The 14,079-nt window shown below is 38.6% G+C and overlaps 1 protein-coding gene across 5 annotated transcripts in view; it reads left to right on the forward strand.

Moving 5' to 3' along the window:
* The window catches only part of CDH13 (cadherin 13), a 1,150,740-nt gene that overhangs the window by 961,461 nt on the left and 175,200 nt on the right, over positions 1 to 14,079 (forward strand). For all 5 annotated transcript variants that reach the window (XM_077133145.1, XM_077133147.1, XM_077133146.1 and 2 more), the window contains one exon: positions 6,169 to 6,309. In XM_077133145.1, coding sequence (XP_076989260.1) covers positions 6,169 to 6,309 — 141 coding nt within the window. The remainder of the gene's footprint in view (positions 1 to 6,168; positions 6,310 to 14,079) is intronic.

Raw genomic sequence — 14,079 nt, forward strand, 5'->3', positions numbered from 1 at the left:
AACAAACTGTGGTATGTACATACGATGGAATATTATGCAGCTCTAAGACAGAATAAACTTATGAAGTATGTAACAACATGGATGGACCTAGAGAACATTATGCAGACTGAGACTAGCCAAAAACTAAAGGACAAATACTGTATGGTCTCACTGATATGAACCGACATTCGAGAATAAACTTGGAATATGTCATTGGTAACAGAGACTATCAGGAGATAGAAATAGGGTAAGATAGTGGGTAATTGGAGCTGAAGGGATACGGACTGTGCAACAGGACTGGATACAAAAACTCAGAAATGGACAGCACAATTCTACCTAACTGTAATGTAATTATGTTAAAACACTGAATGAAGCTGCATGTGAGAATGATAGAGGGAGAAGGGCTGGGGACATAAATGTAATCAGAAAGAAAGATAGATGTTAAAGATCGAGATGGTATAATCTAGGAATGCCTAGAGTGTATAATAATAGTGAAATGTACAATGTACAAATTTTTAAAATGTTTTTGCATGAGGAAGAACAAAGGATTGTCATTATTGCAGGGTGCTGAAAATAGATGATAATTAATACTTTAAAATGTCTTATGTGTGAGACTAAAGCAAAAAATGTTTATTTGTTACAAAATTTAGATTTTGACTAGAGCATTTCCTAATATAACTCATGTAGATAGTTTGATTGAATGTCATAAGTACTTGGAATCTCAGGTAGCACATGAGATTTTGTTGGTTTGTCCAGAGTGATCCCCCAATGAATCCCAGAATGATTTGATCAGTGACTGGAAAAGTATTTGCAAGTCCCCTTCGAGGAATAGTGAGAGTGGGGAGAAATTCAACTTCCCCAAGTTGAATTCTTGATACTCTCACAAGCAGTGTGGACAACCAAAGCTGTAGGCTGAGCCCCCAGTCTTGGGGTTTGTTCACATGAAACTTAACCCCACAAAGGATAGGTCAAGTCTACTTAAAATTTAGGCCTAAGAGTCACCCCCAAGAGAGCCTCTTTTGTTGCTCAGATGTGGCCTCTCTCTCTAGCCAATATGATGAGCAGTCTCACCAACCTTCCCCTCTCTGCGTGGGACATGACTCCCAGGGGTGTGGACCTTCCTGGCAATGTGGGACAAAGATCCTGGAATGAGCTGAGGCTCAGCATCATAGTATTGAGAAAAACCCTAGAATGAGCTGAGAATTAACATCAAGAGACTGAGAGAACCTTCTCAACCAAAAGGGGGAAGAGTAAAATGAGGCAAAGTGTCAATGGCTGAGAGATTCCAAACAGAGTTGAGAGGTTATCCTGGAGGTTATTCTTACGCATTAAGTAGATATCACCTTGTTGTTCAAGATGTAGTGGAGAGGCTGGAGGGAACTGCCTGAAAATGTAGTGCTGTGTTCCAGTAGCCATGTTTCTTGATGATGATTGAACAATGATAAAGCTTTCACAATGAGACTCTGTGAATGTGAAACCTTATGTCTGATGCTCCTTTTAGCTACTGTATCAACAGAATATAGAACATATGGAATAAAAATAAATAATAGGGGGAACAAATGTTAAAATAAATTCAGTTTGAAATAGTGGTAAATGAAAACGAGGGGTAAGGGGTATGGTACGTATAGTTTTTTTTTCTCTATTATCATTTTATTTCTTTTTCTGTTGTCTTTTTATTTCTTTTTCTAAATCGATGCAAATGTACTAAGAAATGATGTGTATGCAACTATGTGATGATATTAAGAATTATTGATTATATATGTAGAATGGAATGATTTCTAAATGTTTTGTTTGTTAATTTTTTTTAATTAATAAAAAATAAATAAATAAATGGATAGATCTTATGAGTAGGGACATGAACGCAATATGGTACAGCACATTGTACAGCTGTGGGGTGGCATCATTCCATTCTATTTAAACATGTGCATGCATGACATGTATCTGTGTACACATGTGTGTTTGGAAGGTGTGGGAATAAAGAAGAGAGAAATAGATAGCAAAATGTTGCCAGTATTTACATCATAGCGTGGAATTAAGCATGGGTGGAAGAGAGTTCTCACTTTGTCCAACTTTAGAAATAACTCCATCATTTTTACTTTTCCCAAAATAATTGGGTGTTATCTCAATAACAAAAATGTTTTGTTGCAATTTTATTGAGATATATATATTCACTTACTGTATAATCATCCAAATTGTACAATCAGTGGTTCACAGTATCATCATATAACTGTGCATTTGTCATCACAGTCCATTTTTGAACATTTTCATTATGCCAAAAAAAATTAAGAATAATAGTAAAAATAAAAGTGAAAAAGAACACCAAAAACATCCCCTACACCACCACCCCCTGTTCTTTCTTTCTTTCTTTTTCTTTTTTTTTTTTTTCCTTACCCATCTGGCCATACGCTAGGTAAAGGGAGTATCAGTCACACGGTTTTCAAAATCACTGTCATGCTTAAAAGCTCTATAGCTATTCGATCATTTTCAAGAACCAACACTATTAGTTTATGGTTCAACTGTTTCAGGTATTTCCCTCTAGCTACTCCAGTACACCACAAACTGAAAGGGGATACCTATATACAAATACGACCAGCCTCCAGAATGACCTCTCAGCTCTGTTTGAATGCTCTCAGACAGTGAAACTTTTTCTTTCATTTCTCTTCCCTCTTTTTAAAAGGCTTACAAAAACTTTTTAATGTTAGCCGTAAGTTTGCCAGAAAATTTAGTCTCTTGGAGCCTCTCCTTCCAAACCTTGTAATTTATCTACTTAATAGGCTAATTGATTCTCTACTTAGGTTAATCAATCCATTTCCCATTGCAGTCATAAAGTTTTATTTGCTTCAGGAGATGGGGATTTGCTGTCTCATTTTTTTAAATTATTTATAAAATTTATTGAACTATAAGATAATTTATGTCAACGTGTCCTTCTTTTGTCCTGTCATGAGAATGAGGACATACATACCTTTGCTTAGCTTTGGCTGTATTTTATTACAGTTACATGTTTTCATGACTGTCTCCAACAGTCAACTTTGAACTCTTTGAGGAAAGGGGTCCTGTTTTCCCATCCATGTATTCCCAGCACCCAACACAACATTTAGACTAGATATTCAAGAAATGCCAGTTAAATGGATATACACACTAATGAAAGAAGAAAAGTTATAATAAACTTCTCTGGCAAAAAAAAAAAATGTATCTGTGGAGGAGAAAATGTTAAAAGAAAAAATAATATTTCCATGAAATGATTTGAAGGCTTTTGTGAAGTATCTGCCCCAAATAAACATTGCAATTCTGTAATATAATGCAATAACTCCTGTGCTTTCTTGCTAATAACCAGGTAATTGATCATGGTGGTAGTTACGATGCCAGTCAAAACTCCCTTGTTGCCATCCGCAAAACATCTAACACAAATGCCTTAAGGAAAGGAGAAATTTATTAGCTCAGAGAACTGATCAAATCTGAGAGTTTCATTCTAGCTCCAAGAAGGACTCTTAAGGGGCTGAAATGACAATAAAAGAGCCCTAATTCTACCTCTCCGTTCTGCTTTCTTCTGTGCTTCCTCCATTTTCAGGTTGACTTTCTCTGTATGGCTGGAAAATGACCACACCATCAGCTCTGAGTTTACGCCTTCCTAACTTCATATCCAATAGGAATAAAACTCTTTCCTAAAAGCTCAGAAAGAAACATATCCCAGGGCCAAGTTACTTTCACAATGTGACCCAGCTTAGATCATGGGATCATCACAGGGCCATGGAAATACAAGGCTCCGATTGTTCTCGCTTTGAGCTGTAGGACCTTACCTGCCCCAGGGTTGGAGTCAATCCCACCTGCACTAAGAGTGAAGAAAGGGTGGCCTACAGAGGAAATCATATTGCAGGTGGCAGAGAAAGAGGGAATAACTGCAAAGCATCACATGTCTGCTAGAGTCAGTGCTTAAAGCTGTGCTGTAGTGTGTTCCCATAGCAATCTGCACTGAAAGTTGAAGGGTAAATTCCATGAGATAGTTCCATCCTCATTAGATAGCCATCATAGAATGCCCTAGCACCAGTTTGCTTCACTGGGCAAGGAAAGGGAGATTCTTTAGAAACAGGCCATGACTGGGGTCATAAACTAAATATTCTTGTAGGACTAGTGTGAAAATTGGCAAGATCCTCTTGGAAAAAGATATGGAAATATGACTAAAGAGCCTTTAAGCATTTGTACCCTTTGGCCTAGTAATTCTAAAATAAATGTATAAGCTTCCTGAATAAAGATGCTCATTGCTGTGTTATTTAAAATTTGCAGAATTTTTAAAAGACTGGAAAGAACCTAAATACCTACTAGAAGATTATTAGGTAAATTATAAAATATGCACATGATTATATTTTAGGCATCCTTTAAACTGTGGAATTATGTTGGTAAATGATATAAAATGGGCCACACTCTCTTCTATGCTAGAAAAATTCACATGATTTCTTGTTTTAGTGTTTGTGTACTTTCAAGAGTAGGTATAATGTTTTATGACAAAAGTAAAAATTTTCTACAAAAAACAGACCTGTGATGTTTGTTATCTGTCTGTTCAGGCTAGTGAATGGTTAGTGCATCCAGAGAAACGCAGGAAAGATTTTGAAGATGGGTGTATTTATTGGTTTCATATGGCCCAGCTGCAGAATTGATAGCAAATGCCAAGTCGAGTCCAACCTGTCAATGATGATAAGCAGAAAGCCACTTAAGTTAGGCTGGTGATTTTCCAGCTTGAGAGTTGTTGGTGTGTCAAACACTGCTACACAGAGAGGCACCAACCAGGCAGAACCGGAGTTACCCAAATCCGGTTTGTTGTCAAATTTCATTTGTGTTCAGCAATTACAGAACTTTGTGACATTTAATCCCAATGGAGCTAGAGTAAAAGTTAAAACAACATGAATAGCACTGTCAAAAGAGGCTCTCAGCATCCCACTCATCAACAGGAATTAAAAATTTTAGAATCTCACCAAACCATACCGTGGAACTCACACTCCTTAACTTAATAACTCAGAAGCTCTTAGTTAAAGGAATGACCGGTTGGGTGTGCCCAGGGAGCAACCAGCTGACTCCCCTTTAAAAATATTTAAGAGCTTTTGGGACAGCTAGCGCTCATTTATTAAAATACCCTGTAATCTTGTGGCTTCAGAAGGAAATTAGAGATCCCTTTTGTTGCTGTTCTTTGTTCCCGTGGTATTTCTTAATTATTCGTTGGTTTAAGCAATGTTTTTTCAAGCTGTCGTGCTGCTAGGACTGTTTACATGGCTGTAAATACCTTCTAATGTTGCTATCGGAGGTGGCGCAACACAGGCTGTCTGTGGGAATGATTACAAAACCAATCCAAACCGGTTTGAGGAAAATTAATGACTATTAGTGAAAAGCTCATGTGCTGAGCTGGCTTGGGGCATGGTGAGAGGAAGTGACTCCAGTGTTATCCAGTGTATCAATGGGAAGCATGTCTTTTTCTGTAGGGTTGAGGTCTAATGCTGTCATTCTAAGATGGGCTTCCCCCAGCCGCCGCACTGCTCTTCACCTTAGGATTAGGGCCACTGGGCTGGTTACTTTGAATGATTAAACAAGATAGCAGAATATGGCAATTATTCAAATGAAAAATTTATGTATTTTAAGTGAGGCAATATTGCTTATTTGAATTTATTAAAATGCAGATTCAAAATTTAACACCCTGTGGGATGAAATTGTCTTGAAAGAAACACTGTGCAAGTGACACTAAACTTTAAATGTCATTTTTGGTTTTTGTCTGCAAAATGGGAACAATCAATGCAGAGTGACTTTGTTGCTGGAAAGATTAACTATAATGATTGCTGTTAAGTACAGTGAACCAATGCCTGGCCCATCAAAACACTCAGTAAATATGACTTCCTACAGCTGCCATCTTTGTCTTAATCTCATCCTTAGGGTTGGCCTCTTTTCCAGATCAGTTTCATGATGTCACTGTGAAATGGCAGAGACATTTATCAATATCAAACATACAAAGCGCACCCAAACCCAGGAAATGAAACCTGTCTTTTTAAACAAGGACAGAAAATAAGATTCCATCCGCACTGCCAACTCCAATCTATAAATAGTGACTGCTTTGTCTTGAAAGAGATTCCAAAGCTGCTCCTAGGCACCTGCCTGAAACAGTACCCCACATCTAAACACTGTGTTCTCTGCTCTGTTTTGTTTTCATAGACCCTGGAAAATCCCAAGTATGAACTGATCATCGAGGCCCAGGATATGGCTGGGCTGGATGTCGGATTAACAGGCACTGCTACAGCGACAGTCATGATTGATGACAAAAATGATCACTCGCCAAAATTCACCAAGAAAGAGGTAAGCCCTTCTGAACACACCATGGCAATCACAGCCACACAATTACTGATCAATATTAATCCCGTGGCATGGGAGCCCCTGCTGGCTTCCCCTTTGTAAAATCAAAATATTCCTTGTGGGAGAGAGGATGATGTTTTTCCAGAATACTTTTGTGGATTTTTATCTTATTTTCTTTATGAAGCTGGAAATACCAGAGCGCTGTGAGAACAAAAGCATTGAATCTTGTTAAAGTCCATAAGAAAATAACTTTTAATGCCAAAGTGCCATTTTCATAGTTTTATTGGTGTTATTTAATGCTGAATTATGTGAGTCCCATTGTGATTTTAGCATAACAATAACTATTTTTTTCAGCAAGTACAGATTGAGAGGCCAGACGGAACAGCAATAAGGAGGTAAAGCAAATTTTCTTGGCAATAGCAAGGTGGCCCAGGAGCTTATAAATAACAACCAAGTTAGCTTGTTGAGGAGAGCCATTATTTATTCTCAGCTCCTGTGCTTTTATGATTATGGATTATGGTTGTCATTTCCCATTTATTCCAATGGTGCGATTTTAGGAGAAGGGCTGAGAACACAAGATTACATTCAGTTGCTGAATTTGTACCCTAACTGGGAGATCATTTGCAGTGAACAGCTGTTGCAAATGTGCTATGATCATGGCTTCTTTGAGGCTTGGTGGCAGGGCCAAGGAATTGATGCTCCCTCATCCCCCCAACCCACCCCACCCTCGACCTTACGGGACAAGTGGAGAGCACAGAATAAGTAATGACAACTTTGCCATTTGCTAAGCCTTTAGAGTGCATCATCACCTTAATTCTTTGGCCTCTTTTGACTGTGTGAGGTTGGTTTCATTAACCATGTTTTACAGATGAGGGAGCTTATTGTTAAGCTCAGGGTTAGAGCTGCTTCAAGGTCATAGATGTAGTAAGTGGCCAAAACAGGATGTGATCACAGGTCCCTGAGACACCAAAGCTTTGCTCTTTGCTGTGGAGATATGCTTTCCTACCTACCGTTGATGTTTTCCATCCTCCGAGGCGCTTGGTGAAGGGAAGAGTGTGTGAAGCTTGCAGGTGCCTCATCCTTCATTCATAGGGTCCCAGGAGTACTCCAGGTAGCTGAGGTCAGGGGGCCCCCTGCAGCCTCCTGGTTCCCCTAATGACCTCTCCACCTGCAAAGCCCTGCATTGCCCACTGAAGAGGTGGAAACCTCCCTTGTTCCTTTTAGTATCCCTGGGGACTCAGTATTCCAACCTCAAAAACAGCATCTATAGTAACTTGATATGGCTTTGATTTTGTTCCTTCCTGTGAGTGTTCCTGTAACTGCTAATAGAAGATGTTCATTATCTCCATGTTTCCCAAAGCCTGCATTCCAAGAAGTTCATTCCACAAATAAAAAGAGTTTCGGGGTCAAATATATACATGAAACACTGAACTGAATAGCTTAAAAGACTTCTTTTACTGAAGAACTTCTGAGTACCTTTAAGGTGCTTTATGATTCTTTAAGAGGGAGTGTGGACCCTGTGTCCATTTCATGGACCTCTAATCATGCCTCGTTGAGCTGCTATCCTCTGGAATATTCACTGGGAATATTGGTTTAGCTATAAAATTTCTGTTCAATCTCTTTTGAAAAAAAGGAATCAAGGGCAGGCCATGGTGGCTCAGTGATAGAGTTCTTGCCTGCCATGCTAGAGACCTGGGTTCATTTCCCAGTGCTTGCCCATGTAAAATAAATAAATAAATAAATAAAAATAGGAATCAAGACATATTGTAATGTGCACTATAGTAAATGAAAATAAAATTAGAATAACCCCAACCCAAACTAAGGCTACTTGTCAATGTTACCAGGTGTTTAAGGTTAATTAGTTACTTCAGTATGGCCCCAAAATTAGTTCCTATAATCTAAGAAAAAAGAAATGACTGCTTAGTTACAGTCTAAACACAGCAAGAGACTTTTTATCATTAATACCACTGAACTAAAGGAAGAATTTAACATAGTAATTTAAATAAGAGGCACAGAGTAGCATAATAGAAAAGTTATTCACCTGTGGGTGTTTGCATAAACATAGAACTTTTGTTCAAATAAACATTGGACAATGGGGATGGGATTCCCACCGGGTATGACTGATAGCTAAAGCCATATAGAGATATAAGTAATAGAATGCAAAAAATAGGTAGTCAGCATGTACATTAGACTCTCTCTTGGATATTAATGCCCCAAAGGAGTCTTTGACCAATGTTGGATAAAATAAATTCATAGTTGAATATTTTCGTGTGTTCCTGAAAGGCTGATGTTCCTTGTTGTTGAAGAAAAGTGCACACATTTTCAGTACCAGAATTGCCAGGGGCAGTATAGCAGAGAAGTGAAGAAGTGGGCTCTGGAACAAGAGCTCGATTCAAAACCCACTGACAGCCAAGTGATGGGAGCACATTCATTGCCCTACATCCCAGTATCTTCACTGGCAATAGTGCCTACCTCATTAGGTTCTTGTGAATGTTAAATGAGCCAATGAAAAAAATCACAAACAGTGCCCATGACCTAATATTTTCTACTGGTGTTGGTGATGAGGACAGCAGTGAGGAGATGGTGGTGGTAAGGATGATGGAGGTAATGCTTCCAAACTTTAAGAAGCTGACTGGCACCCTCACTCAGAGAACCACCCCCCTTCATTTTTTTTTTTTTTTTTTTCGCATGGGCAGGCACCAGAAACAAACCTGGGTTTCCGGCATGGCAGGCAAGAACTCTGCCACTGAGTCACCATCGCACCACCCCTCCCCTTTGTTTTGAGAGGCTAATATTTTCTTTTAAGTGATGTGTGACTCTACTTGAACACATCAAAATACGTGGCTAAGAAAGACCCTAAATTTCTGAGGGAGAAGGAATTCTGGAATCTGGAATATAGGGAAAAGAATCTATTAAGTACATGAGCATCAGATCACAGCTAGAGAAGTAAAGGATGCAGTAGGAAGAGAGAGGAAACATAGAGCTTGCAAACTTGAAGTTGAAATAATTTCAGAGAAGCAGCTAAAGGTTTGGTTATTCTAGAATGGCAAAAGTGGTCACTCAGGATTGAAGGTGTCCAGAAGGTTGTCTGAGATGCTTTAACAAGTTTCAACATATGTTAGGACATTTCTTAGGAAGTTCATAGAAACATGTAGATGTTTTGCATAAAAATAATTCTGTTTGGCATGGTCTTCCATCTCCAGAGGAACATATCTTTTTACTTGTATCAAAGATCTGTTTAAAAGAGGAGTTGTGATTGGCTGCAGATAACAGAGACTAGAAATAACCCCGTGTTAAACAAGAGAGAAATATTTTCTCTCAAATGAAAGACGTCAGGTAGATGATCCCAGGCCAATATGGCAGCACCATGTCATCAGCAATTTCCCAGATGCCTCTTAGCTTTGTGCTTAGCAAACTGCCCCAGGTACAGTGGGGTCACTGTAGCACCGATCATCTTGTCCTTTTCACAGGAAGAAAGAAGTAGGGTATGAGAAAGGCATCTGAGAAAGCTTTATTTAAGGAGCTTTCCCAGTGATGACTGCTTGCATCTTCTTAGCCTCCTTTATCTGTAAGAGAGACTGAGAAATAAAGATTCTCTATTTAATTGGCACATGCAACCCCCAAAGCATAGGGATCATTAGTATAGAAGAAGGAAACATTTTAAATGACATTTAAAAAAATAAATTCTTCGTGGAAAGTTGGCTCATTTGCTTTTTCCCTTGGTGGTTTTTTCCTTTTTTTATTAGAGAAGTTGTAGATTTACAGAAAAACCATGCAAAAAATGCAGCTGTCCTATATACCACTCTATCATTAACATCTTGCATTAGTGTGGTGCTTTTGTTACAATTCATGAAAGAATATTTTTATAATTGTGCTCTTAACTGTAGTCCATTATTTACAACAGGGTTCACTGTTTGTGCTGTATACACCTATGTTTGTATTCTAATGACATATATACAACCTAAAATTCCTCCCTTTTAACCACATTTAAATATAATTCAGTGCCTTTGTACTTGTTTACACTGACCATAATCTTGTGAGACATTTCCTTTGTGTATAAGGATTTCAACCATATCGGATTAAGGCCCACCCTCGCTCAGTTTGGTCCCACCTCAACTAAAAACAATATTCAAAGGTCTGTTTAGAAATGAGTTCATACCCACAGGACTAGAGCTTGAGAACTGGGCATACCTTTTATGGAGGACACGATTCAACCCCCCAACACTTCCCTAATTCCATAAGAGTTTATTTCCCTTAGGAGAGTCCTTTAAATTCAGATGTGACTGGGTGGGCAATGGTGGCTCAGTGGCAGAGCTCTCGCCTGCCATGCTGGACACCCAGGTTCGATTCCCAGTGCCTGCCCCTGTCAAAAAAAAAAGATTCAGACATGAATAAGTCTAAACACTGACCACATACATAATTATGCATTCTGCTTGCTCAATACAGATTAATCCAGAAAGCTAAGCACATTTCTTAGAAAATCGACCCCATTTCTTTGATCTAACTCAAGTGATTTTTCTAGAGGGCAGAGTCCAAGACATTTTAACAATCAAATAAATCTTTAAAGATGGCTAAATGTTAGACTAAATGGCCCAGACTCCCTCTTACCATGAAGTTTTTTATAGCTATTATAGTGAAATGCGTGTGACTTGCTTTCTGTGATGCTGACAATTTTCTATGTTGTTGAGGATTTAAGCAAAACGAAACATATACTATTAGGAGATTTATTCCATGCTTTGCATAGAGTAATGGGAAAATCCCAATATGTAAAGAAATGGAATATTTGGAGAGAGTAGACAGGGCAATTCCACCAATGTTCAACTCTTCAAACAGTAATGTCTCTTCCAATTGCATCACTTGCTGGGCCACGTTGTCCAGGCCAACACCTGTCCAAGGACTCCAGGGAGCCATCATTGCAAAGTCCATTCCCTACCTCCCATCACATAACTGAAGAGGGGTTAGCTGTAAAACAGCCCACACCCAGGTTCCACATTCATCTGCACACGGAAGGTGTGAGCTCATGACTTTCTTCTCCTGCATGAAGGTCATATGAAAACATGAAGCCATCAGCTAAATCTCCTAGTATTAAAATTTCAGAGGCACTGGAAACAGCAGGTCTCCAGCTGGCTTTCTTGACTAAAAGAGAGTAAAAGGATACATTTATACAACAATAACCAGTGTTCCATAAATAGAAGTCATCATCCAAACAGTGTACTTCTAGCTAAGGAAAAGAGTGGGGCATGCCTTCCTGGATTTAATTGTTTAGACACAGCAAGGTGAGAAATCTTGCATTGTTGAAAATTCCTATGACAAATATAAAGTATGGGTATAATGTAAAAACATCTGGATTTTAAGTGAAAAATGTTATCTATCCTGGGGCAGCTTCTTTGAGTCTCTCATAGAGGTAGTCCAGACAGCCAGATGATTTATTGCATTAATCACTCTTTCATAATTATATTCATGATGTGTTGATCTCTAGCATCCCTGTGTGAACCTCTATGCAAATGCTGTTGTTCTGCTAACCCTCTGGTTATGCTCAGAGGCTCAACAGCAACTCGGTAGCAATAAAATCATTTTTTTACTACAGCTGGTGGAGTCTCACCACTGAGCCATTCCATAGCACAGTGGCCTCCAAACGCACCGTCCATCTGCTTCTATTCAAAGGCAATATCATCACATTAAAAGCCTCAGCCACAAAGTTATAAAACCTCCATAACATGAGTGCACCTCTATAATTCAGTCTGCAGAGTGAGAACTTAAGGATTCAGAATTAAAAAGCCAAGAGCAACAAATAGCAAGTATTTTGGAAAAAGAAATAATCAAGCCCATAGTGCCACTGGAAACCATTTTGCACTGAACAACTTTAAAATCAACATTATTGGGTGGTTCTAACCGCTGTCTACCTGTCCACAGCGTGTCTTCATCTCAGGCCATACCAGACTTCTGTTTATTCCCCAAACACACAAAGCTTTGGTATGCTTGGATGCTATATTGCACATTCTGTCTCCTCTCCCTGGAATGCCTTCCCCTTCTTCTGTATCTGGAAAACTCCAATTTATGCTTTAATGCCCAAATTATAAATCCCTAGGCAATTTGTTATTTCCTCCTCCTTGAGAAGTGAAAGGACACTGCCTTATACTCATGTCCTCACAACCTATCTCTCTGGCACCCTTTGAATGCCTTAACAGTAAAGGGCATGTCCTTTTTTTTTTTTTTAGGGTATGTCCTTTTATCACTGCTTCTAAGATCAAGCACAAAGTAGCATCAAAGATTCAATTCGAGATAAATTTATTATTCATGCAGCAGATATTTATTATGGACCTACTGTGAGTTTCAGCTTCTAAAATGCTATTAAATATTATCCCATTCTGTATTACATGCAACATTACATATATGCTGTTATATATAGTGAACGTGTAATATTGTTTTAGTGTTCATCTTCCAGTGTGATACATAATTTATTTACTTGTTGTCACTCTCCCCATGCTAGAATGTAAGCTCCATGAGAAAAGGAACTTCATCTCTTTTATTCTCTGCTGTGGCCCCAGCACCCATCCTGGCATGTATAAGCTCAAATAATTGGTTAATGATTGAATAAATTACAAATATTTTAAAATAAACAATGGAGGCACTCAAAAAGTTAGTGTCACACTCTTCCTCTCTGTAATATTTTTGCAACTTCTTGTGAGTCTACAATTATTTCAAAATAAAAAGTCATAAAAGGGACACAGTGTACTTAGGGGGTAATAGAAATACTCTATATCTTTATTGCAATGATCCATATCTTATTATATACATTTTCAAAAACTCATTGACACTTAAAAGGATGAATTTTAGTGTTTTTTAAATCTGACTTTTTTTTTAAAAATCCATGTTTTTGGAAAGGATTTTAGAAAGAATCTTATGCAACCCATTTGTTTTATAAATGAGGGATTCTGTTCAAGGTACACTGCTAGAGATGGGCAGATATTGGGCCCCATGCCAGTCTGTTGCTGGTAAAAAATGCTGCTGCTGCTGGGTGAAAAGTTAAAACCCTATACTAGCACAACCAGTCAGGAAAGAGCCTGACGTTTATCAGTTTACTGTAGTGTCTGGAGATGGCTGGAGTTAAATTCCTTTCCAGACATGAATAAGCTAATCTACATAAACTGCAGAGAGGCCTAAATCTACTTTCTTGTCAGGCAAGAAAAAAAAAACAGCAATGAAACTCAACGTTAATAAATAATAAAGGAATCATTAGAGTAGGGACAGGCTCGTACTTATACTCCAAGTTCAAAAAAAAAACCAGGGGAGAAGGGAGGGAAAGAAGGAAATATTCCATAGCTGCAAAGATCTGTATGGATTCATTCTTCTGAATTGGATTAAACAAAATGATCCAGACTTGATTTTCCCTAAAATCTACCTGAGAGCAGTAATGGCCTGGAGGTCAGTTTTCCCAGTGTTGGCACCATTTTATTTTGCTGTTGACCTGCCTATGTCTGCAAAGATGAGTCTTTATGAGAAATATCTTCTTCATATTTCTTGTCTGATCTGAGTGTGTCTGGGTTTGTGTATTATACATCATCATTTTATACTGTTGGTTTCCAAACACATGCTTTCATTCATCCAGCCAGCCATCTATCCATCCGTCCATCAATCTGACATCCTTCAGACCTGAATCCATGCCTCCTCTTTGAAGTCACAGTCTAAGGTGGGGAGTGGGCAAACATAGCAGTAAATAGATATGTAAGGCCCACGAAGGAAGAGCTGGTGTGGAGGCTGTGTGTGCACCTG

This window comes from Tamandua tetradactyla, chromosome 16, assembly GCF_023851605.1.
Source record: "Tamandua tetradactyla isolate mTamTet1 chromosome 16, mTamTet1.pri, whole genome shotgun sequence".
Lineage (NCBI taxonomy): Eukaryota > Metazoa > Chordata > Mammalia > Pilosa > Myrmecophagidae > Tamandua > Tamandua tetradactyla.